General features: G+C 36.4%; 1 protein-coding gene across 1 annotated transcript; it reads left to right on the top strand.

The window, feature by feature from the left end:
* The first annotated feature begins 895 nt into the window (after nt 1-895).
* On the top strand, nt 896-25,181 carry LOC134671161 (connectin-like). Its single transcript, XM_063528931.1, has 3 exons — nt 896-1,024; nt 20,722-21,794; nt 23,267-25,181. The coding sequence occupies exons 2-3, from the start codon at nt 20,741-20,743 to the stop codon at nt 23,722-23,724; spliced, it is 1,512 nt and encodes a 503-aa protein (XP_063385001.1). The 5' UTR covers nt 896-1,024; nt 20,722-20,740; the 3' UTR covers nt 23,725-25,181.
* The last annotated feature ends 1,346 nt before the right edge of the window (nt 25,182-26,527 follow it).

Raw genomic sequence — 26,527 nt, 5'->3', positions numbered from 1 at the left:
ATAAGACTTAATGTGCTTTATCACACATTCATTCGATTTGGATAATTTTGTTGGGGTTATTTGTCGTATGTAGTAAAGGAATAACGGCCTTAATAGCATTGATCTCTCTGAAATCGTAAACATAGTAGGTATTTACTTACTATTGATGTATTGGCAACACTATTTGTTCGTTGCTATATGAGCGTGCTTTAACAATACGCGAAACTCTGCGTAGGGGGCGCTACTACCACAATCCATCAATATCAATACAACAATCTGATGAAGTAATCTTGCCCGGTAAGTTGCCAGATTGGCAGAAAGAGAAATTAAAAAAATATCTAATGTAGGTATTCAAAATACATGTACCTACATAAAAAAATACTGCATGACCCTCTCGCTACAATTAAGTGTGTGCTCATGCCTGGAGATTAAAAAATCTATTTTTTTTTCACCATTTTGCACAAATACAAAGTAAGTAGGAAAGTGGACCCTGGCAAAAGCCAGGATAACGCTAGGTAGAAGAAGATTTCGCACAAATACCTATTAACAAACGCGAAAAGGTTCCTATACTAATTAGACTTGCATTGTCAAACTTTCTACGTAATAAACTCATGTTTAGGAAACGATTTTATGATAACCGACCGTTAAACTCTATCATAATTCATAGCAGGAGAGTGTTAGGAGAGTTTTCATTGCTTCGTTTAACGCTAACTCAATAGGAAAGCCAATATCCCATTTACCCTGTATCCCTTTCCACAATATTCAAACTACTACTACATCGTCCTGTCCAAAGCCACATAACAATTTCTTGACCCTTCCAAATTTCAAGCGCAAGACACCCCGATGCATCCACTCCCCACCAATTGCAGGATTCCCCGCCCCATCTGGGTGCGGAGCTCAGTTTAGTTCGGGTTTTCTCGGGGTTGCACGTCGCAGGAATTTCGGCGTTCTCGCATCCGAAGTTGCCGAGAACTTAGTTCTCGTAATTCTGTGATTATTACTGGTGCGTGCCTACATTGAGGGCGATACGTGATTCCGGTCTTGGGTGAGTTACTTTCTATTGGTTCTCCCTTTATCGAGTGTTAATTAGGGGCTCGGTAATTGGCGTTAGTTTTATTTTGTTTCCTTGTTAATTTTGTTTTCGCCTTTGCTAAATGTTATTCGCTGTCAATTCACGTATTTGGTATTTTTGTAGCGGAGTTATAGCGATATTGGATTTGCCTTTTCTGTTTACTAATTTAGTGATTTATTTTGTTTGCCAAAAAACAAAGGCGGTTTTTATTTAAGCTAGAAATTCGTGTTTCCAGTTGAATTTTTCATCTAAAATGTTTTTGTTTAGCTGTTAATATTTTATTTTATAGCTATTTTCGGAGTGCGAAAAAATGTCGCTAAAAGATTGTTAAATATTTATTTACTTTTCCAACATTTTTTTTATACGAGTATTTACATATTTTTTTAAATAGTAAGTTTAATATAATAATCATATTTAAATAAAACCAAAATACTTTTTTAGTTCATGAAGTTATATGTAGTTATTACCTTTTCCTTGTGTTTATTTTTTTTTCTTCTGGATTTAATTATTGGGCAAGATAAAAAACCAATTAGTTGCTATCGTATTTATACGTAAGTTTCGGCACCAATTACCAAAGATTTATTCAATATGTGCTCGGAAGATATTTCTTAAAGCTACATTCGGATGGCGACGACAAGCGTTACTGCGTTGACGCGCTTGCGATGAATTTAACCGTCGATTCTCTATATAAATTGAATTGCTGTCGTTGCCGCATTGCTGTCGCGATTAGAACAACATCCGTCACGCGATTAATCAAGGAAATGACCATAATAATATCTCTCGCTACCGCAACGTTGTACCTAACTACCAGTACCTAACTTGAATGACACCTTAAAGGTAAAATTTCACATTATGCCGTAGCTTCGAAAACGGGTTAATTTTTAAAATAGAAAATATAATCGACTAGAATAGGTAATGTCTAGATGTAATTATCAGTAAAGATTAGATGTATGTAGTAAATATATATGTCCAGAAAAAAAAAGCTAGAAGTACTTTCTGCGCTGGTAGCGTCGCGTAGTCATAGCGGTAATAGCGTGCGACTTTAAATCCGGAGGTCGCGGGTTCAAACCCCGGCTCATACCAATGAGCTTTTCGAAACTTATGTACCTACGAAATATCATTTGATATTTACCAGTTGCTTTTCGGTGAAGGAAAACATCGTAAACCGAACTAATCCCAATAAGGCCTAGTTTCCCCTCTGGGTTGGAAGGTCAGATGGTAGTCGCTTTCGTAAATAGTGCCTAAGTCAAATCATGGGACTAGTTGTCAAGCAGACCACAGGCTCCCATGAGCCGTGGGGAAAATGCCGGGATAACGCGAGGAAGAAGATACTAGAAGTACTTTCTACTGTAGCAACACCAAGCAAGAAGCAGTAGTGTAAGTGTCGCTAAAATGTGAAGGGTTTCCAGTTTTTTAACCTCGTAAGACCTAGGGAAAGTTTGGCGCTTTTGAATTTGGAACTTTCTTTCATTTCTATGTGGGTTCAAAACTCGAATTTAATTTATACATGTACAAGTGCACTTGTACATACTTACGAGGAAGATTTACCGTTTATAAAATTATCCCAATGCACCTTACAGGCACACAATCGGTTAGCGGTTCCCTTCGGCCCCTAAATACGTTAACCTGTAATCCATCTTCGTGTGGGCGAACACTGGAATTGCTCTAATTCAGCACTTTGCCGCCCGCTTTGGCCCATTACGGTCCTATTTGTCATCAGCTCAACCAATGATCTGAGAGAATTCACTATTTCTTTGTCAGGGTAGTAACTGTGATCGTAATTGATAATTAATCTTTTAGAGCCCAATTCCAATAATTGAATATCTATATTAATTGTTATGATTTGGTCCTTTCTAAAATTTGGTGGGAAATTAGCAACCTACTTTCTATGTGTCTGTTATCTCGCATTTAAACTAATAGTAATGAAATATGGCAGCGAACTATAGTTTGAGTCCCGGCAGCAAAATAATATACATAGTTTCAACCTCAGCAGCTCGAGCAAGGTTTAGATGCTTAAAACAATGAGCGAAATTCGATTTGCTTTTTACTGCAAGTCTGCAACAGAGTTCAGAGTTAGTAATGATCGTTATTAATAATTAATCTTTTAGAGCTCACTTTCTTTGGTATAATCCATTAATTTTAACGAGATTTCGTCCTTCTGAAATTTGGCGGGAATTTAGCTTCATGCTACGCGTAGTACAGTCACCTGCAATAATATGTTACTCTTCAAAGGCTGCAAAAATATGTGACACGGTCTTATGGTTCTACAAACAAGAGCGTGTCACATATTTTTGCGGTCTACAACATATTATTGCAGGTGACTGTACTTCCAAATCTCAAAGAAGGAGGTTATCAATTCGGTTGTATGTTTTTTTTTATTTTTTTTATTTTTTTTTTATGTTTGTTACTCCATATCTCCGTCATTACTAGATCGATTTTGAAAATTCTTTTTTTGATTGAATGTATATGCATACAGATTGGTCCCGTTTTTGTCAAAACCCAGTTCTGATGATGGGATCCATGAGGAATCGAGGGAACTTCTCAAATCTTAAAGGCATACATATAGTGATTTTTGGGTTTTTATCAACAAATCAAGCATATACACCCAAAAAAGTGACATTTGATGAAGTGGAACTGCTGATGATGATCAGAACGGAACTCTTTAACGACGCATAGTTCACGGTTGGCGATTTGTCCTCTTCGTTATGTTTGTTAAGCAAGTTAAGTTTTTAATCCACATTTTTGTCAAGCTCGAGTTCTGATGATGGGATCCATGAGGAATCAAGGGAACTCCTCAAATCTTAAAGGCATGCGTATAGAGATTTTTGTATTTACATAAAAAAATCAAGCATTTTCATTAAAAACTGTTGCATTTGATGAAGTGGAACTGCTGATGATGATCAGAACAGAACTCTTAAACGACGCATAGTTCACGTTTGGCGATTTTTCCTTTTCGTTATGTTCGTTAAGCAAGTTAAGTTTTTAAGCCATATTTTTGTCAAGCTCGAGTTCTGATGATGGGATCCATAAGGAATCGAGGGAACTCCTCAAATATTAAAGGCATACGTATAGATTTTTTTGTATTTTATCATAAAATCAAGCATTTACATTAAAAACTGTCGCATTTGATGAAGTGGAACTGCTGATGATGACCAGAACAGAACTCTTCAATGACGCATGGTACACGTTTGGTGATTACGAATTTCGATTTTGACTTGGACTGCGACCCGGACTCGGACTCATACCCGGATCCGGTTCGGACCCGGACTCGGATCCGGATTCGGACCCGGCCTCGGAACCGGACTCGGACCCGGACTCGGATCCGGACTCGGACCCGGACTCGGACCCGGACTCGGACCCGGACTCGGACCCGGACTCGGACCCGGACCTTGACCCAGAAAACCACTATGATACCTTAACTAAATAAACAACTATGATTACCTATCATAAAATTAATGTAGGTATAAAGTACGATGATGCCAATCTTACTAGCCCCTCTCGCTTAAACCCCCGTACACCGCACGGCATGCGCCATTAAGTGGGTTAGGTTAGGTTTGAACTGCGATCCTCACAGAACCGAACAAGGATTAGGTTAGGTTAGAACTGCGAGCCTTACAGAAACGAAATGCTACTTGAAAAGTGGGTTTGATTAGGTTCGAACTGCGATCCGCACAGAACCGAACTGCTATCTGAGGAGTGGGTTAGGTTAGGCTAGAACTACGACCCTCATGGCTCCTCTTTACGATGGGCCAACGCCGGCCACTCCAAGGGACGCATTTATGCGTTAGAGGGAGCAAGTGATATTGCTATCTCATTCTACCGCATGGCTGCGTCCCTTGGAGTGGCCGGCGTTGGCCCATCCTGTAGAGGAGCCATTATACAGAAGCGAAATGCTAGTAGAAAAGTGGGTGGTTTTACCTCCTTTTCTACATAGTGTACCATCTACAATAATCTTTCATCGGCCCCCATGGAAGTCGGTTTTTTTTCTTAAAAATTATGTCAAAAGTATTCTATCTTTCTATAGTCAACATTAATAGTAGCGGATGAAATATATTCTCAAATGGCTGTAGGTATTGGTAGCGATTTATGGAGGGATATCCCTACTCGTGAATATTTAGTTGTGAATTTAGCCATAACTATTATGTCTGGCAAGATTTTATTTCATTTTCTCGCATCACCTAGGTACGTATTGTTTCTCTTTAGAAGAGTTTGATGCTCATTTTCTTAGATAGGTACTAGGTGCCTAATTTATGCATTTTTATAACAACCGTTTAGTATCGAATACGGTACAATTAGGCCCACTTGCACCGTTCCACTAACCCGGGCTTAATCGGTTAAACTGTTAACACAGTGTCAAATTGTACTGGTAACCATGGTAACTCCATGGTTTAACCGGTTAACCCCGGGTTAGTGAATGGTGCAAGTGGCCCTTATTTAATTAACTCGCAATGTTTTATGGTTACCAAGCGGAAACGTAACCGGAAAAGCGATTTTATACATTCATTAATGTCCCTTCCCGGTTCTATTTCCCCTCAAATTAAGCATACAGCTCACTGTCGCCGTAATTATACTGGGCTATTGATTTTACCGAAATATACGCCTTCCGCCGGCAATGGTATGTCACCTTTCATATAAAAGATTGATTTGGTAAGCGTAGGCTGTAAATTTTGTAGTATTGTAAGTTTGTCGCAAGTCATAACGGTTTATAGATTAAATTAGTGCATATCCTTGTTTTCTTAATCATAAGTATGCTAATAAAATACATAAAAATAAACTAAACGAAAAGTTCTTAACAAAAAAATTACCTACATTGATGACTTTCGGAATCAAAGGAACTCTTTTGGGTAACTTTAGAACATAAAATTATGGCATTTTCAAATTAATTGTAATACATGGATCCCTTTAATCAACTAATTCTCAAAACTTCCAGTATTTTTTAAATATTAGTTATACATTTAAGACATCAGGTCATATAGGTAACTAAAACACATAATAAAATAATAAAAATATGCATAAATACGAAAGTTGTCGGCTATTGTTGTCGGACATGGCTCGGCTCCGCGAACTAGTCTTGTTAAAACTTCACCAGCTCAAGTATTACAGGAACATAACTAAATAAACCTGCTCAGAAGTTTTGAATACTTACAGTACCTAGTATTGTGTTTTAAGCACCAAAACATACCTAGTTTCTATTAGCAATTAGGTACACATTTTTCTAGTTTTAACACGTTTTCTAGTAATTTTTAAACAAACTAAAAGGCTTTTTGTCAAGAAAATCCATTAGTTAAACGGATATCCGAAGCAACAATTTTAGAACGTGTAGCCAAGTTTTCCTTTAAAGGCCCCTCGAGAACCTACCCAATTTAAATATGCACAGAAGCACAAACACCCTAAAGAAATTTATCATTTACAAAATTAATGTAAACTGGCTTTATCAGTAGCTTACGGGTGATGGAAACTCGGAACTTTAAGTTAAATTTGACGAGTGGCTCTCGAACGAAGTTTTCACTTAAGGCAATAAGTTTTGAATTATGGAGGCTCGAGATTTGAGTGATGAGAAATTATGCTTTCATGCGAAGGTGTGCTTAGTTACGAGTGGGGTAGGTGCGTTTTTAAATGGCAAGGTTATCTTTGTGTTACTGGCTATTTAGGTTGCCAGTTGGTTGTTAGTGAAAATAGAGTTGAGGGCCATTGAGCGAGCAAGGCTTATGGGTAGGTGAGTAAGATTTAATTAATGTTTAACTTGTTGATGTTCGAACCTTGGGGGCATTTAACTGTCTCAAACGGTATTAGTTTCACTAACTCGTGTTTCATATTAATCCAATTCTGCGTCTTGGTAAGAATGTCATAACACCGAGCTACAGAGAAGCCTAAACGTACATAAATTTTTCTTCTTCTAATCTTTGAATTATGGTAAATTATTTTACACACACATTAAAAAAAATAATTAGCCGTACTTATTGAGCACATAATTAAAAAAAATAATTTAGTCAATGTCCTAAAATGGATTCTGTTGTTATAAATCGACTATTGGCCGGTGTAACAATAACACATAGTTCATAAGCTATAATTTCTGGGTGTTAAGTAATAGCATATTTATTTTGTTACTAACTAGCACGTTTCGTTAAAACTTCGATCTGACCTGACTGTAAAACACTGACTTTTATTAATAAATATCTTGTATCTTGTACCAACTTAATACATTTTACATTCTTCACAGTTTTATGAAAATAGCATTATTTAATTAAAACTATCCTGTCCATTTTATAAACAGAATACAGTAAAACTTTTAGTTAAAACCTGATACCTAGCAAAAAGCACAAATTTAATATTCTCAAAGCTTTGTCTCAAGTTAAGTAAAAGCTCTCACTGAACAATATAAATGCAATAAGGATGAAGTTAAGGCGCAGGAAGATCCTGAATGGAAAGCAAGTTATCCTGTTTCATAACAGAGTGCATTCGGGCAGGGGTGCGAAACTCCTGACTTCGGCCAAACTCGGCTCCGCTCGGCTCAGCATTGCTCCGAGCAATTGACATGAGACAACTTGACGTCCCTTTGCGTGCACGACCATAGATAAGATAATGGCTTGAATTTTGACAACCCTAAATAGCCGAAAGGGATAGTGCCATAATATATTAGAAATGGACAGCATGATTCAACCTTGAACCGCTGTCAAACTTCGGTTTTGTAGGAAGTTTCCTTTGTGTACGGTAGTATTATTATTTATTTATTCTGTGATTCGGGTCCTAGGTACTAGAGATGTGCGCCGATGGCAAAATCATCGGCGGCGGCGTCCGATGATTTTTTGACCGGCGGCGGCGGCGTGATCGGCGTGAAATCGGCGTGGCATAATTTTTGATACTGCATGAGAACGTGGCTGTAGAAACTCTACATTAAAGCCTTCTGAGTATTTACTAGGCTATCCAAGGCATGTTATGTGTGTTTTCTAAATTATTGCCGAAAATTATATCCCGGCATGTCACTTAGCAACCATTTATTACCAATGCCAACCTAACGGTTAACGGTAATATTAAAATAAAAAGGATACTTTAAAACGCTATTTTTACTTACTTTGTAAGCGAAATACAAATAAAACACAAAAAAAATATCTTTAAGCTGCCTTAAATCTATATTGACTTTTCCCAGCCGCTGTCGCCTCACCTAGGATTTGTTACGAAATAATGATGAATACTTTACATTTGTCTGAACTGAAGTTTAACAGAAATCTATGTTAGAATATAGGTGTCATCGTTTTCGAAAGTAAACGTCTCTGGCAGGTTGATTCGCTCAACAGAATGCCTTTGAAGTGTCCCGTTTTGTTGAATATTAAGGTCTACGTTGTTTTCTTCATTGCTAGCTTAGTGATGATACTTGGTGATTTAAGTTCCTATAAGTAGGAATAATTGTTTAGGTATAGCTTATTACGAAGCTTTAACAGGACTTTTATAATTTTGATTGAAATATATATTGTTAAGTAAAAGAAGCTGATAATCATCATAAAATGACTAAGAATTTATCGTGTGTAGTTTTAAATGAAATTGTATATTATGTGATAAATAAATCAAATCATATATATCATATGATGACATTGATCATACGAGAAATCATAAAATACGCAATTATAATCGCCGTGACAGCTTGCTGGAGATTCTAAGAAGAAAATAGCATGTTTATGTCCTAGGATATGAACCTACTGCTATTTTCTTGACTTTAGTTCACTGATTAAATAAAATAAAATAAATAAATAAAATTACAGGACATTCTTACACAGATTGACTAAGTCCCACAGTAAGCTCAAGAAGGCTTGTGTTGTGGGTACTCAGACAACGATAAATATAATATACAAATACTTAAATACATAGAAAACACCCATGACTCAGGAACAAATATATGTATCATCATACAAATAAATGTCCTTACTGGGATTCGAACCCAGGACCACTGGCTTCGCAGGCAGGGTCACTACCCACTAGGCCAGGCCGGACGTCAATAAAGAGACTATTGATGAAAAACAAAATGCGTTCTACAAAAAAACTGTGCGATAAAATATCAAATAATAACCTGAGATCCAGAAACTAGATCTTGTTTAAATTAACGCTAAAGCGTTATCACAGCTAACACCGCAACGACAAAAATGATACTAATTTGCTTCACTGGCAAATAATAAGCGAAAAAGCATAAGGATCTTTAAATTATACCTCTGACACTATCTACTCACTACGCAACATGGAATAAGATACGATAGGTATCAAAATTTCCCACGCCGATTATACGCCGATCAAATTTATCGGCGGCGGCGACGTGGAAAAATCGTCGGCGGCGGCGGCGCGGCGGCGCGGCGCACATGTCTACTAGGTACTCCGAACGCAGCTCGCTGAGCACTGAGCGGACGGCCGTGCGTGTCCGGCATCATGGATTGTTATTGAATTGTCATATTAAACAAATAAAGTAATCTATGACTCGATCAAAACTATGAACACTCATTTTTAGAAGCAGTTTTCATGTAAATAGCTTTTGTTCAAAAATAGTTTCGAATATTTAATGGTGCGTTATAGATATAGACCTATATTCGTGTCATTTTATGGAGAAAAAAGTTGTTAATTCAGGTTTCGAATCGAGGAAGTTACCAGAGAAATTTAGAGAAGATTGATGTTCATATTTTTTGGCAACATTGAATTGTATAGCGCTACGATATTTCAAATCCTCTACGTGGTAAATCCACTGCACCTGAAAGTAAAAAAAAAACATACAATATAATCAAAGGAAATACTTATAGGTACGTTCCGCTCTCGGGTACAGCCAAAGACTTTAACTACAGTACAATTAGTACTTTGTCACAATGACAGTCAATATGAAAGTCCTTAAGAACCTCATACTACTAGATAGATAGATGGTTGACTGGTAGAGAATGCCTTTAGGCATTAAGTCCGCCATTTGTATATTTTTCCTGTGCTTGTGCAATAAAGTTTAAATAAATAAATAAATAAATACTATTGTCACTATGACAAGGTACGAAACGGTACTAAACTAAACTTCCTTGACCGTAAGTACCTACCTAATTTATTACAAATTCCCGCGTGCCCACTTACTGCAAGTCTCAAGTTAAAGACAAGCATCTAAGGAAAGCTAAAGCACACAAAAGCCGCAATTTATAGAGAGAAAATTAACTGGATCCATTAGAATAGAAAACTAATTAAGCTTTCCTACTCATTAAGTTATCTTAAGTAAGATGAATGGGCGGAGAAATGACAACCAGTTAAGTAAAGTAGGTAGATACGCCCACGCAAATGGATACCACCAAATTAACCGGGTTCAAATCCAAAATTAAGTAACAAAAAATGTTATTACTTCTTAAGTATGGGCCCGATTCGGCTTTTGAAATAGACATCTATTAGATCTCTTTTAGACATCACCAAGATACGATAACGATATGTTTAAGATCTAACCTGTAAAATTTGACATTGGCGCCATTCTGGAGATACTCTTGAACGATTTCCACAGGATATGACTTAGCGATCCAATTCACATCTAATAGATATCTTACTCTATCTAACGTAAAAGTGACATCATTGGTTGCCCGAATTGCGCTGCAAAAGAGAACTAGTTGATATCTAAACTGTAACGTATCTAGAATGGATCTAGTACGTGTCGTCTCTTGTGAATATCTTGAAGTTCGAATACGGCACTATGACCATGCCCGGGCCGAGGCGACCGACATGTCATTTTTTATGACGGCTGATTGGTGACCACGTGGTACTTTCCATAGAAAACGAAGCGCCGGAAGCTCCGGCTCGGCCCCGGCCCGGTCTAGCGTGAGTCATCCTTTACACAGAAATAAGTTATTGGCAAATATTTAATTTTTGGTACAAACTTTTATCGCTGACTGTACTTTTTTTACGACAAACAACTAATACTCTAATCAAGACTATTCTAAAAACCCCTAACACAATTAGGTTGCGTTGTTTCATCACTGAGTTCCTATGGCCACTTCCTGTCTCCATCATCAGATCAGCTCGATGGTACCATAATATTGCATTGTCATCCGATTTATACATGCATGCAAAATTTCAGCTGAATCGGAAACCGGAAAGTGGATCAAATTTAACTTGCAAGATTTGATTACATACAGACAGACAGACAGACAACGGTCAGGTGAAACTAAATAAAAGCTTGTAAAAATGGGACTGGCGAACTATATTTGAGATGAGGTCAGTTTGTGAATCTAAAGTCTCACGTTTTTTACAAATAAACTATGAATAAGGGCGATTTCAGACTAGCGTTTTATACAAGGATACGCGTACGCACGTGTAAGCTCGTATAGACCAAAATGTAGGGAAGGGTAACACGCGCGTAAGCTCGCTAAAACCAAATGTATGGAAATGGTACGCGCGTGTAAGTTTGTAACGCCGGAATGACCGTATTCGCTCAGAAACATACGCTAGACTGAAACCGCCCTCACAGATTACGACGCAGTGCTACTATCGAAAATGAATACCAAATGTTTATTTCATATAAAATCAACTACTGTAGGTACTAGTATTATGGTACCTAAAGTAGGTATGGTTTTTATGAAGTATTAATTTTGATACGGAATGAGTAGGTATTGATACTAAACTTCATGCATCTAAGGTTAAAAAGCCGTCAAAGTGCGAGTCGGACTCGCGCACGAAGGGTTCCGTACCATTACGCAAAAAAAAACTACAAAATAAATCAAGTTTGTTATATGGGAGCCCCACTTAGATATAAATAATAATAATAATATACTATAGTGCAAACAGGGATAATCGTCGGTTGGTGTCACATTACATTTAGAGTAAATTGTCTTATTACAAGGGGCCTCTACGTGTTGGCTTCGGCCCCACGCACGCCTTCCAAATGCCCGGGACCCCATGGTCCCGAGAATTTGTAAAAGACAGACATAATAATAAATTTCTTTATTTCAATAACATAACAACTAAGATAACAACAAGTTATAACAATATAACAATAAATAAATAAATAAATATTATAGGACATTTTTTACACAAATTGACTGCCCCACGGTAAGCTCAAGAAGGCTTGTGTTGTGGGTACTCAGACAACGATATATATATTATACAAATACTTTTTTAAATACATAGAAAACAACCATGACTCAGGAACAAATATCTGTATCATCATACAAATAAATGCCCTTACCAGGATTCGAACCCGGGACCATCGGCTTCATAGGCAGGGTCACTACCCACTAGGCCAGACCGGTCGTCAAATAAATAAATAAATATTTATTTTCTTCTGTTTTTAGTATTTGTTGTTATAGCGGCAATCAGAAATACAGTCTTTGTTATAGGGTCCCAATTTTACACTTTGGGTACGGAACCCTACTAAAAATGAACAGCCAAACTTGATTCCTTATAAAACAAACAATAAACTGCTCAATTTGAACTAACAAAAAAATCATTTACCTGCTTCAAAATCTTACACTTGACAAAACGAAATTCAACCTGTTGTTTAAAGAGGTCTTATACAACATTTGAATACGTATTACAAGTACCGTTTTTTTAAAGTCTATTATTTCATCAAATTTTGACCGTATATTGTAATGTCACGTACTCGTACAATGAAGGTGACCCATGCTTAAACACTTAAACAGTCCTCCGGGCGCCCGACACTTTGTTTTCTATAGAAAGCATCACGTGGTCACCCATCGTAGAAAATTAAGTGCCGGACGCGTCGGCCCGGGCCCGGACCGTTCTAGTGTGAGTCATCCTTAAATGTGTAGTTCGTTAAAAAAGGGACCACCACTAGTGAAGATGCTGCAATAAGTACATGACATGACGTCATTCACGACGTAAGCATCGATTACCTAGCGATCCCTTTTTTGACGTATCTACACAGGGAAGTGCACTGCACGCAAAAAACTTTTCGCGGAACACCGTGACAAGAAACGCTAAATTCTTACTAACACGATAACAAAGTTTAAAACAGAAATTCAAAGCCGCTTTAACCAGAACAAGGAAAGGACATAGTTAAATCGAATACAAAACGAAGTACAATATTAAAGGTTCCTATAGATTTACTCTCTTTTTCGATCGCGACGGGAGAGTCCGAAGTATTTGAAGAAATATTCCTAAGCCCACAAAGGGTCCTCAGGTAGATTGCGACAATGCACGCAGGTAGAAAAGTAATCATTTTGTGGACTGTGAATTGGGATTTTTGTCACGAAGGCATTTGAGGTAATTGGTCTTTTGACTGGAGTTTACGCTGTTATTTGGGCACAGGTAATTTTATCTCGGTTACATTCTCAGTTTCGGGCAAAATGATATGGACTTTTAAGAGGGGGCCAATGCTAAATTAACACTTTAAACTCTCGCGTTTTGTACACATATTTAATTACACAAACGGGTCTATCGCGGTAGACCCGTTTGTGTAAATATATAATGCTAAATTGTTATTTTTATACAAAATTTGTACTCGTTTAAACCAAGGGCAAATGCCATAAATAATTACTCAAAAACTGTAATTATATCCAAGTGCAGATTTCGATCAAAACCAAAGTGATACTAAAAAGTTTTTCGCTAAAAATTCATTTTTGGTAAAAGCTTTTGTTTATCGCTGACTTTATTATTTCTTTACATAACTTTGCAAACTAATACTCATAGATACAATTCTAAAAAACCCAAACACAATTTGGTTTCGTTGTTTTATCAAAGAATTTCTATAGTCACCTTCTGTCTCCATCATCCGATTAGCTCAATGGTACCATAATATTGCATTGTCACCCGACTAACATATGTAATTATGTATGAAAATTTTCAGCTTCATTGGATGTCGGCAAATGGGTCAAATTGAACTTGTAAGATTAGACCGGTTCAAACATAGATACATAGCCAAGTTAATAAAAAGGTTGTAAAAAGCGCCACGATTTTTCGGATCTATATCTGAATCCCTAAAGTCTTTTCTCCTATCTTTGCATTCCCTAATATTGTTTGTCATAATGATCAGTTAAAAACCCTAATTTTGGTTTCCCTAATTATTGATTACCTATCCTAATGTTATTAAGCATATTTTCTTTTTTGCGAGGGTCGCAGTTCAAACCCTAACCTAACCCACTTTTTTGTTCTAAGTTCTAAAACCTAACCATTTTTCAGAACCTTACATTATGGAAAATAATCGTTATGACAATAAAATTGATCGTTAGGGCATGTGCCCATTAGGACAAACCAGATAGGGCAAGTGACTTTAGGTCAAACGTTGTTAGGGATTCAGAATGACACCCGATTTTTCAAACACTCTGTTGGCTAAATCAACTGCACGTTAAAGTAAATATTTGTTGTAACGGATATTTTCAGAAATCCCGAAGTTGAACGCTAACAAGAGCGCCAATTAAGAGCTCTTAGCGGAAATGTACGGACACAGCTTACAGCTTTTATAATTCGAACAGAATTCCGGCCTTTATATTAATGAATAGGCTGCCTTTGGTTGAGACGAGATAAATCGGTATTTCACAGAAATTAATAAAAGAAATATACAGAAAAAATATCCCAGTCAAGCCGGAATCGTAGTCCAAGGATTGTGAACCATTATGTCATTAATTAGTTTTTATTACTGTGTATATTTTAAATATTATAAATTGTTATTCGTCGTGATCCTTGGCCCGTGGGCCACTTGACTGGTCACTTGTGATCGTAGAGCTGGCAGCTTCCTCGCACAAATAATAAATATTGCGATACAGCGAGGAAATGCTGCCAGCATCTATGGCACCATTCCGCAGGGGAATAGTTTTTAGTTATTTATTTTAAGATTTTTTTAACTTATTTGTTTAAATGTACTTTTATAATACATTTCAATATCATACGTAACTTGATAATACAGCACCTATTAGGCAACGAACGGGGGTAACAGAAACATTGCAAACGAAAGACACCAGCAGTTAAGTAATGCTGGAGTGTAGTCAGAATCCGAACCGTACCTTAATAATACTGCCCTGCTTATTTTGTAAGTGCAGTACTTGCATGAAAATCATCGTTTAAAATAAGAACTTATTCAAAGAGAACAAGATAAACAATTGCATGACTTTTCAATTGCGATTACTGCATATGTTGTTAGCACGGCAGAATAGCCATGTAACAAATGTGTACAACCTATCATTTACCCGTAAAAATCTATTTGGCACTGCGCCCTCTGATTTGACATCAAGAAAAAGGTACCTTATTATACAGGGACATCACGTTTCCGGCAAATTAAACGAATGTGAATTACAGAGGACTTTGCCGACCTGACTGTATGTTATGAGGAAATTTATGGGAACCTCTACTTTCGGAGACAAAACATTATCGACATTGTGATTTGTATAAAATTGACTCTAAAGCTAAAGACTGACTTTTGAAAAATCCGGCTTAAAAAAGTATGAAACAAGAAAATATTCTCATTTGTAATTATTACAAGGAAAATATTGATTAAGTGGCGTAAGACAACGGCTATATGGCAAAATGTGCTTACTCTGCTCCAAAATAATTATGCCCCAAAATTTTAATGGTACAAGGAGCCTAAGAGGGGATTTTTGTAGTAATCGAGCGTTCCTATTAACGAAAAATTCAAAAATTTTAGTTTTCTTGATATTGGATATACAATAAATCTTTTTATAATCATAATCGTAATCTTTTATTCATTGAGTACGTTTGAACAATTTATCCGTACATTGTGTTTACTCTTTTGACTTGCATACTTAAGTATTTACTTGTAAATATTCATCCATGAATTTAAAATAAACAAATAGAAAGAAATGTTGATAAAGACAAGCATAAAATATTATTTGTGACTACAACAAAAATATGCTTAGATCATTTTAAAGGTTATTGAACGTCTGGCGTAAGAGTCATTGTTTTTTCATTAGGTAAGTACAATAGTAAGTATGTAGGTATGTTAAACTTTTGCCAATTATTTTCCTTTAAAATATTCTTAGTTAACATCAAAAACGCAAGAAATATTGTTTTAAGCATTTAACAAACAATGTTTTTTTAATTCACTTTCACTGTTATTTTCTTTCTTAAATACACATCAAATATAATGCGTCAAACGAAACCGACGAAAATCCTTTAATATCATTAGAACAAAAGTCACTGGGCGGCCAATTGCCCTTCCAAAGTCTCATTGCTTAAATAAAAACGTCAAAAATGGGAGAACGTTAAGAAAACTTGGGCCAAAACGACTCTAGCTACTTTTGAGCGTTGTCTCTTAAGATCCAGTCGGTTCAGCCAGCAGAGTTTTCAAAAACCCGTAGCGCTTTTTTTGGCTGTGTGGTGGCCGGCCTTAGAATAGCGCCAACCCTCACATAGGATAAGGTGTCGTACGACTAAGTCCACAAACGAAGGAGAAGCTATTTCATCACAGGAGAGGAGATGGTCTATCAAGGAGAAGGATACTCCAAAATAAAATCAAGAATAGAGTTTCCGTAAGGCGTGAGTAGGGTCCAACCTGAAATAAGCTGCAGATTCCTGCAGCCGACCTGTCTCCACACACAATTGGCTCGCCTTTTCTGTAGGATAAGACAATGAAGCCGACAGGTTAATGTAGGTGCTGGGCATCAGTGGCATCACTGCGTTTCCTTAATTCCGTCCCAGGCGGTGTAATGTGATAATGTCTTACACCAACTTCTGACAATCGTTGACAGAAAACTCCAATCGAAACTCAAATAATGTATGGAAATAATCACGTGACTTTTCGTAGCACCTGTCATCTCCATACATTTTTTCTCTTCGTTTGGCATTTGTCGATTGTTATCTTGGCTCCTTGGATTCACTGCGCCTTAAGAACTTGCTCGGATTGAAATTGCAGGCACGCTCCCAGTGGCGAAATTAAATTTAAAAACAAAAGACGGATACAATTCGTTAATCTCTCTTCTGTTTTCTTTCCACACTTCCTTAAAAGTTTTTAAGGTTCCTTGTCTAACGCATGTTTTGTTTTTGAAACTGACATGGCAATTGTGTTTTTTAAGGCTCATTTAGACGGCGTGCGAACTCGCATGCGATTTTAGCTATATTGCGGACTGATGGTTACGCGCAATTCAACCTACCAATCAAAACCCGCAATGTAATGAAACTCGCATGCGAGTTCTCGCATCGTCTAAATGAGCCTTTACTCCCGACGCAAAAAGAGGGGTGTTATACGTTTGACGCCAATACAAATGGCGCTAAGCAGATATATATTTATGTCATCCGAGTGTAAATTTTCTTATAGTTCGAGTTTAAATATATTTACTTCACCTTTGCAAGTTCATTTAAATTTGAGTCTCTCTATAAAATCGACATATTAAGTTCCTTTGCTTTGTTTATACTTCTTTACTTCAAAATAAAATTACAATGAAGAACCAAAAGAAATAAGTAGATACTTTAAAAGTCTAGGCAAAGATATACGCTGTTAACTAAGAAAATATCGCGAAAAAAGAATATATATTTAAATTTCAAAGGCGAAAAACAAAGTAAAAAGTCGTTTCTCCAAGTTAATTTTAAGGTTAATTATTTAGAATTGGTTAATAATGAATAAAGACAGAACTCACTGTCCTTCCTTTTTAATTAAACAAAGGGATCACAGAATTCAATCCCTAATAATCATTTAGACAAAGCTATTGCCTTTTTTGTCTCTCTCTGATTAGGGAGCTCATTTAAACAATGGACAAGGACAGATGTTTAATTAACAGCAACGTATTGTCACTGTTGCGTTTTCTCTTAGTAATAATAATTTCGGGACTTTTGTGACTTTTGTTTCCATTTTTGTTACGATTTTCGTAAGGGATTTTAAATTGACACAATCATACTGTATTTAGATTTTTTGTGGAATATTTATGTAGAGAAAATAATGAGATCTTATATTATTGTATTCGTTAACTTGATGTTTGTTAAGTAGGTATATTGGGTAAAAATAATGAATAGTGGTATTTTTTATGATGTTACGTACTTATAGGTTACATCATGGTTACATAAAGGTGACATTTGGATAGCAACTGCAACTGACATTACTGCTGTGAGTGCCTTGTGAGTGGCCTTGACGCGGGTCAATTTCCTTGATGAAATTAATGAGCATTTTAGTTCCACACCACACTAGCGTCTCCCGAGCGTCGGCCTCTAGCCAACTCTGTGGCTGCCGCTCTAAAACGTTGGCCGCCATTTTCCATAGCACTGACTAGACGCCGACGCTCAAAAGACGCTAAATTAATGTGGAGTGGAGTCTGTCTTAAAATAAGTGACTTTTGCCGCCGCATTACTGCATTAATCCGTGAATCACCAAGGAAATTGACAGTAAACTTTAAGTAACACACCGCAATACACCGTCAATGACCGGACAAAATGGTTAAAAAGAGTTAAACAAGCCGTTTCTTTGTTACTTAATTCGAACCCACTTTATGACATTATCATCGTAGATTTTAATGGATATAATTACTTTTAATTGGACAAGAAACATGACTAACTAACGCATATGCCGCCATAAATATGTTTAGGCTCATTTACACGCCATATGTTTACACACCAATGGACCTACTCCAGTCATTATACGGAACGGAAGTATGGTGAATTGGAACTTTATTATAATTATAAAAGCTAATGTTTCTGATATCTTTTATGGAATGCAAATAAACTTGTTTGTATTTTAGTTTTATGGATACTTATTTATTTATACTTTAATGCGCAAAAGAAAAACTCAGTGTATAGAAGGCTAACTTTATGCCAGATGAGATGAGTATTAAGGTGACAGTCAATTTCCAACGACAGCTGCATTACTGTTCATTTTACTATGGAAATTGACAATAACAGCGACGCGTTCAGTGCTAGGAGTGCAGCTGCGGTTAGAAATGGAATGTTACCATTATGTACCTACAATACAAATTAGAATCCAACAAAATTTCGTAAAATGTTTTTCGGTAAAATAATGTATGCACCTATTACAAATGTTACAGTAGTATAAACTGTAGAATTTTTTTGAAAATATGTTTTCTAGTTCGTTTAATAAGAATCTAAACAATGTACTACTTATTACTATTTATTTCTAGCAAATTAATACATAATATATCATTCCCGTCGTACATTATTTGTAGATTTATTTTACATCATACATTTTCTATGCATTCGTTTTTAATGATAATTAAAAGAAAAAGAAGTTCATATTTACCAACTTTTGGTTAACATGTTTGTATGATTTCTGCATACATTATCAGTAAAAAGAAATTTTGACTGATATAAATAGACTTTATAATTTAATGTTTTGCGCAATCGAATCTTTACTGGACTAGACAGCAACACTTTACTACCCAAAAGTAGACATTATCTCATTGCATTAGGGTTCTAATTGCCAGTTAACTGTGTGGACAACTGAACAAACGTGCAAAGTCAAACGTTAAGAGGAAAGACGATCGTTCTCCATACAAATTTAGTCCCGATTTTCCTCTCTATCCAGAGTAGCTTTAAAATGAAAACGTAGCTTCGTTTGTACGGGAGTGGCATTTTGGCGGCACATTCGTGACTCACTGTGTGGACGTTGAAACAAGGGGTCAAACGTTAATGTTGATTATTAGTCAAAGCATAGAGAAAAAAATACAGAGAGAGTGCTCACTGCATATCTGAGTGCTGTAGTTGTGGTACCGAAAAGACTATTATTTTCATAGTCAACATAGCATCGAGTAGCGTACTTATCAGTACCGATACTCTAGATGTTTTAACTTGCAACTTGCAACAGCATGCAAATACATTTTGGAGTTTTCATTACATAAATTTATACATTTTTGATGATTCAAACAAATACCTATTTAACAATGGACAATCCTTCTGCTTTAATGTTAGTTGTAAATTATTGTTCAATACAATTTTCGTGAGACGCAACTTACGAAACATCTAGAGTATCGGTACTGATAATTCCGCTACTCGATGCTAGATGTCGACTATGAAAATAATAGTCTTTTTGGTACCAAAACTGATGTATGGAGTGAGCACTCTATTCTTACTATATTTCTCTATAGTCAAAGTAACGTGAACTCGGGAAAACACCCCACTTTTACTAAGTGCAATATACTTACTACAATAATTATACTTAGAATGTATGCAAGCCCTGTAATAACCGTAATTTTCTATTAATGACTAGCAATAATAGACTGAATTACCGTAATTGCGAACGGCTCATGGCGTTTTAATATTCCTGCACTATTTGTTTTGAGGGTTTGATGTTTGATGTAGCTAGACGTACATACTACATAGTTTATGTAATTAATAGTGTGTACCTAACATAGATGATTTACTTACTTGCTTATGTACAAGTCAAGCAGGGGTTTGTGAAAGGTCGGATAAATATACTTCAGACACTGGTAAAAATAAGACTAAGTTTTTTGACACTCGTAAATTGTTATACTTCATTTTTATTCCTTTTAAAAAGAAGTCAAAATACAAGACTTCTTTTTAACGCTTCAAGGCTTGAAGGAGAATGAGTTTTTGAGTGTTAAAAACTTAGTGTTATTATTACCCGTGTCTTATATTTACCCCACATGACCCCAGAAAAATAAAAAATAAAACTTTTAACTTCAAGTACCTACTTCTTTGAAGATTAGTAAATGATATATGTTCCAATGATTTAAGTTAAAACCGGCCTTTCATTTTCTAGCTCAAAAATAAACTTTCTTTCAACCGTTTTTTTCCATTTGTTACAGGTTGTGAAAGGCGAGGGTTATGGAGTCCGTAGTCCAATATTTACTCCTAGCTCTGGCTCTGACCTCCGTGCAAATATCCTTCACCGAGAGCAGGCTAAATGAGAAACGCCGCGATAAAACAGAAAGGAGACACCACACGGCCCAGCTCAACGATAACATCTGCGACATATCCGACAGAGAATCCAAAGTGCACTGCTATTGTGATAATAATGAAGTAAAAACTGCAACCAAAGCTGATTGTTGGGTCTTCAACGGAGGAATTAACGAAACTGATCCGATTTGGTCAAGCTTCAATTCACAACCACATCTAGAAAAACTCAACTTCAACGTCAGATCGAATGGCGCTTTGAAATTCATCCCACTACACGTAATACACCACTTGAAGAAACTCCAAAAGCTGTACATTCATTACGCAACTATCAGCAAAATAGAGAAGAGGACATTCTCAAACATGACTATTTTAAAAGAGATAATGCTGACGAACGACAAAATAACCGAGCTAGATTTTTCTTCCTTCACCAACTTACCGGTGCTTGTAAACTTAACTATAAAAAATAACAAAGTGACTGAGATTCAACGCGACGTGTTTGTGGATTTGCCGGCTTTGCGATACCTGGATTTATCGTTCAACAACATAAATCTGGCTCACGAAGGTTGTTTCGAACATCTCACGGTGCTGAGTGATCTAATCCTAGAAGGCAATTCGATTACCGTTCTCAGCAGAGAGACTTTCCGAGGGTTAGCTAATTTGACGCGATTAGATCTCAGATCTAACAAGTTAACAATGATCGGAGATTTCACTTTCGCCGAATTGTGGAATTTGAATGAGCTCCTGTTGGATAATAATGAGTTGGAATATTTACGTGAAAGAGCTTTCGACGGGCTCGCTCTGCTTCAGAAATTGTCTATGACCGGGAATAAATTAAGGTCCATAAATGATCGGCTTTTAGAAGGCGTTAGGGGACTTGAGTTATTAGATTTGAGGAACAATGAGCTTGAGTTCTTTACGTTAGATACGGTTAAACCGATACTCGACAACTTGAAAGCGAAGACTGCGGTCCTTTATCTGAGCGGTGAGTGATAACGATTTAATTTAATTCCTTTCTCGAATAACATTTTATAGAATGGTATTCATAATTCGATCTGATCCAATTTGGGAGTTTATTCTACAAGATAATTTGCTTTAATTTGATTCCATTGGTTTACCTTTCAATTTGGTCTGTTAGCGTTGATGGAGTGACTATTGTAACGTATTTGGCGCTGTAACAAAGACAGAAAATATTTCTCGTCGTAATAATGTAATATGATTTTTTTCTAACACAAAGCACAATGAAGCAAACAACAATAAGTTTATTGTAATCAAATCATACGAATCTTATATTTGGCGCAAACGTGTTATTTAGGAGAAAATGACGCACACACGAGTGCTTAGCGCGCTCATGGGAAGATAAACAACTATTATTTCGGCCGAACAATGGCGCAGTCCCTGTAGAGCTCTAATCCCCTACAAAAGCACCCTCCATATTAAAGACAATTAATGAGTGTAACAACTCTCCCTTTAGCAAGCCAACAAAGCCATAATAACAGCGTGTACACAATGCAATGTGTTTAATTCAGTCAACAAACAGAATTTGATAAAAACGATAACTTCATTACTTTTTTTCGCCACGCGCCACACCGGTTCAACGGAGAATGCCCGAGAGGCACAGTAGTTTAATTGAAAGTTATGCCTTCCATTAATTTCGCTAAAATTTTTCAGTTAAATTTATTTAAAGAACTCTTTTTATAAACTGTTGGCCAGGAAAATTAACTATATTTATAACAAAACTAAGCTGGTAGCAGTGGTAGCTTGGAAATCTTGATCTTTCGTATTCCTAAGGCTGTATTTATCCCAAACCTTTGGATTTTATAACATAAAAAACGTCTTAAGAAAGATTAAGGTCATGAAAAATATCTGTTTAAATAGAGCAAAAAGGAAAGATTATAGTCCATTTGTGCGATATCAAAATAGATTATTAAAAATATATGTAGACACACTTGAAACCTTAATAATACATAATAATATAAATTGATAGTCAATTTTATCTACACGAGTATATTTTGGTACATTATTATTAATATACATATATGACAGATTACTGTAGTATATATTAGAATAGAGGTAAAGTTAAAGCTTAATAAGTACATTAATAAAACTAGTTAATAACAATTACTACTACCTACTTAAATAACTACTACGTACTACTAATTTCTGCGGTGCAGCGAGCTGCAAGATTGTCTGGACACATTATGAATGAAATTCATTCATAAAGTGGCCATGCATTTTTGCGGCTTGTACAGTCGAGTTCACAAACACCTTTACAAGCCAACGTTCTGAAAATATATTTACACGCCTTTAAGACACAGACAAAAAAGTCATGTAAACATATTTTTGGAACGTTAGCTTGTAAAGATGTTTGTGAACTGGATCGCACTCGTCGCTGCTGTGTAACACACGAAATAATCTGCACAAGTTTAACAATTTAATGAACGTCTCTCTCCACAGGTAACCAATTAACTTGCGACTGTCGCTTGTCGTGGATCCACGTACTGCGGAACGAGACTAAGAGCGAACCGCTCATAAGCGCGCTAGACGACGTGACCTGCGTGCAGAAACTAAGTAAAGAAGTACCCAACGACATCTCACAAACTTACGACCAGAAACACAGTTTCGAAATAGAAACTAACGCTGAGGTATTCCAGCAGGATGAGGAGGAAATCTACGAAGAAGCCAGTCCAGCGTACAAGCTCGAAGCTACCGCTCCACCAACAGTTGAACAAGTTGTGGTATTAGATATCCCTGTACAAGCGTTAAAGTGCTTGCAAGATATGCCACAAAACGGAGAAGACTCGTTAATGTTGTCCTCAAAGGACGAGAGCTACTGGCGACCGAGCTCAAGCTTCAAAATCCTTTCAAATCTCTCATTAGTGCTCACTCTAGTCACTATAAGTTTTTTAAATTAAACGCAAGCGAAACTGGACTTTAAGGGAACAATGTGTTGCGCTTGTTTTGTGAGAATTTGTAAGTCTGCCGTTTCTTCTGTAGTTCGTAAGGATGAAGACTGGTTAATTGTATTTAATTAAATTATTTTGTAGCGATAACTTTGGTGGTTGTGAGTCGGCTTGCTCGGAAGTCTTAAAACAGTAGTGTTGGTCAATTTATAATTGAAATTAAGACAGTGAAAATGTTATGCAGTTATTTTAAAGCCCTCCGCTTAAGTATACAATTAGAAAATGTAATTAATGCGTTTTAAAATTAACCGGCACAGAAAATCATAAAATAAAAAGGAAAAGTTAAATATAAATTTGAAAAGCTGAAGCATTTACCATCATAGGACTAATTTTTGTATCGGTTACATTTTAATTTGTTCTCCTTAGTATAATAATGAAACTTGGTAGCTATACTTAGTTACATGCAGAGTTACCGCTTAAGTTGAGAAACTGTGACGGAGCTTTACACAGAAACTAGGAAACTAATTTCTAAAGCCTGGCTTTGGCATACATTAACTTGATTAACCCAATATGAGGCAAATACTATACATAAACAATGTTTTGAGAATGCTATCATATATTTCTTTAAGGAAAATGGTAAGTAGTAGGGGAGACCAAGGTGAGTTGTGACAGAGGAGAGTTGTGACATTGTCGATTTTTTGGAATCTATTATAAGTTGTGAGCTAACAAACGCACACTGTTGCGAGCTCACTAACAGTTATTAGATTCCAAAAAATCGACAATGTCACAACTCTCCTCTGTCACAACTCACCTCGGTCTCCCCTAACGGTAATGAAAAAATACATTCTATTCGTAATTGATAGAAAAACATTAATTGTGTCCAAATCAGTAATCTGCTATCAAAATTAAACCAAGAACATTTAAATCTAATAATTTTTATTCTAATTAAATCATTATTTCGAATTTTAATTATGTATTTGGTCCCTATCGTTCGTATCAAAAAAACGACACTTGACTGAAAAGATATCTGTTATTTATATGACTACACTGTATAAAATACGATTGTGAGTTCCCGATATTTGGCAGTGTCATCGTCACAAAATAGTCACAAGGTTACCCCGTAATCCGATGATGATGAATGTTGTAATATATAAGCTTGAAAAGAATTATCAATTTTTTTAACTACTTGCATTTCTTATATTTATTGTATATTTTGTATTATTTTGTGCTGCTGATATCTGTCTGTATAAGTCATAGTGTAGGAAATAATTATTCAGACCTAGATTTTGCCATACTAATAGATTACCAGTGATCGGTTTTAATTATTAGACCCTTTGTGTATATCATTAAATAAAATAGAAGCTTTACTGACTCAATTTAGTTTAAGAGCTGTAAATATATTACTTAGATTTAAATTTAAAATAACCATCAAATTTGGATTGAGAAAATAAAGTAATTAATTAAATCGACCCAGAATTTTAAATTGCAAACTTACCTATACTTGGGTATATCACTCGCATCGAATAATGATGAATGTCAAGATTCACGAGCCCTTTTGATCCTATAGTAGGAGAAAAAAGTGTCCCAAAATTTCCATACATTTTCAGTTTCTTTCATTCTGTTACTGTCTTACAAAGTCTATGAGTAATGGTAACGGAATGGTAAAAATCTTGGGACACTTTTCCTTCTGTTGTGTAGAGTACAACTTTAAAATGGCCCGTATGAAACTACTGCAGGATTCATGGAAAATAAAGTAGATTTGTGCTTTTCATCTACCACAAAAGAGGAAATGTTTCAATTGAGCTGAACTCAATCTAACCGGCCACTGCACTCATTCAAAACGCTACCCTCCAACCTTTGAAGCGTCACTCAATGTCGACGGACGGCTCACCACGGTTTGCGATTGTCGATATGAGATTTTGCGTTTTGAACAAAGAGGTGTCCGTGTGATTCTACTTGTTAGGTTGTCGACATTTTATAAACTATAATAATAAGGGCCCCACTCAATGACTTGGCGAGTCACCACCTGTCATTTACAATGTTGAGACTGATTGTCACGGTAGGTGTCCGCTAGTCTCTCCCATAGCCCATTATCCAGTCCATCCATCTTTCAAATCTATAGCCCATGACCTTAAGGATCCGCCACGTGGTATCCCTTGCTTTTAGATTAAAGTGTCTTAAAGGGCCTCTGCGCTGTTGGATTCGGCCCCAAGTACGCCTCCCAAAGGTCCGGGACCCCATGGTCCCCAGATATGGAAAAGACATACAAATAATAATCAATCAATCAATTTTTGGGTATTATGGCTCCATCGATATTGTCGATGATTCCGCCAACGTCAAGGTTTAGGAAGGCACGTGCTTTATGAAGACAGTTGGCCGGTGAATATCCACGACGCAGTTCAATCAGATGAGAATCGAATGTAGATCCACCTACAACCAGGACAAAACAAACATATATTATTAAAACTAACTACTACAAATACAAGTTATTGTTTTTTATGTGTTTAGCTAAGACGTTCACAAAAGGAGAGGTAACTAGTGTAAGAAGAAAATTAATGTTAACCGGACGGGGAATTTTAGGGGGGAGAATGTCATATAAAGGGGTAACAAGACGCAAGAGCAATCTGTAGTTGAGTGGTTTGCCATCAAGTGTTCCAGGCATCTCGCAAGTGGGTCAATAGTGGGTGGGTGGGTGGCTTTATAAACTATTAAAGGTTTTTTCAGGCAATCAAGGCCAATGTACCTAAAGATATCGACGGTATTACGGTTACGTAGTAGTACGGGACGGTAAGCCATGGGATTTTAAATTTTGATA

This window comes from Cydia fagiglandana, chromosome 15 (assembly GCF_963556715.1).
Source record: "Cydia fagiglandana chromosome 15, ilCydFagi1.1, whole genome shotgun sequence".
Taxonomy (NCBI): Eukaryota; Metazoa; Arthropoda; class Insecta; order Lepidoptera; family Tortricidae; genus Cydia; species Cydia fagiglandana.
This window is presented reverse-complemented; position numbering and strand designations above follow the sequence as displayed.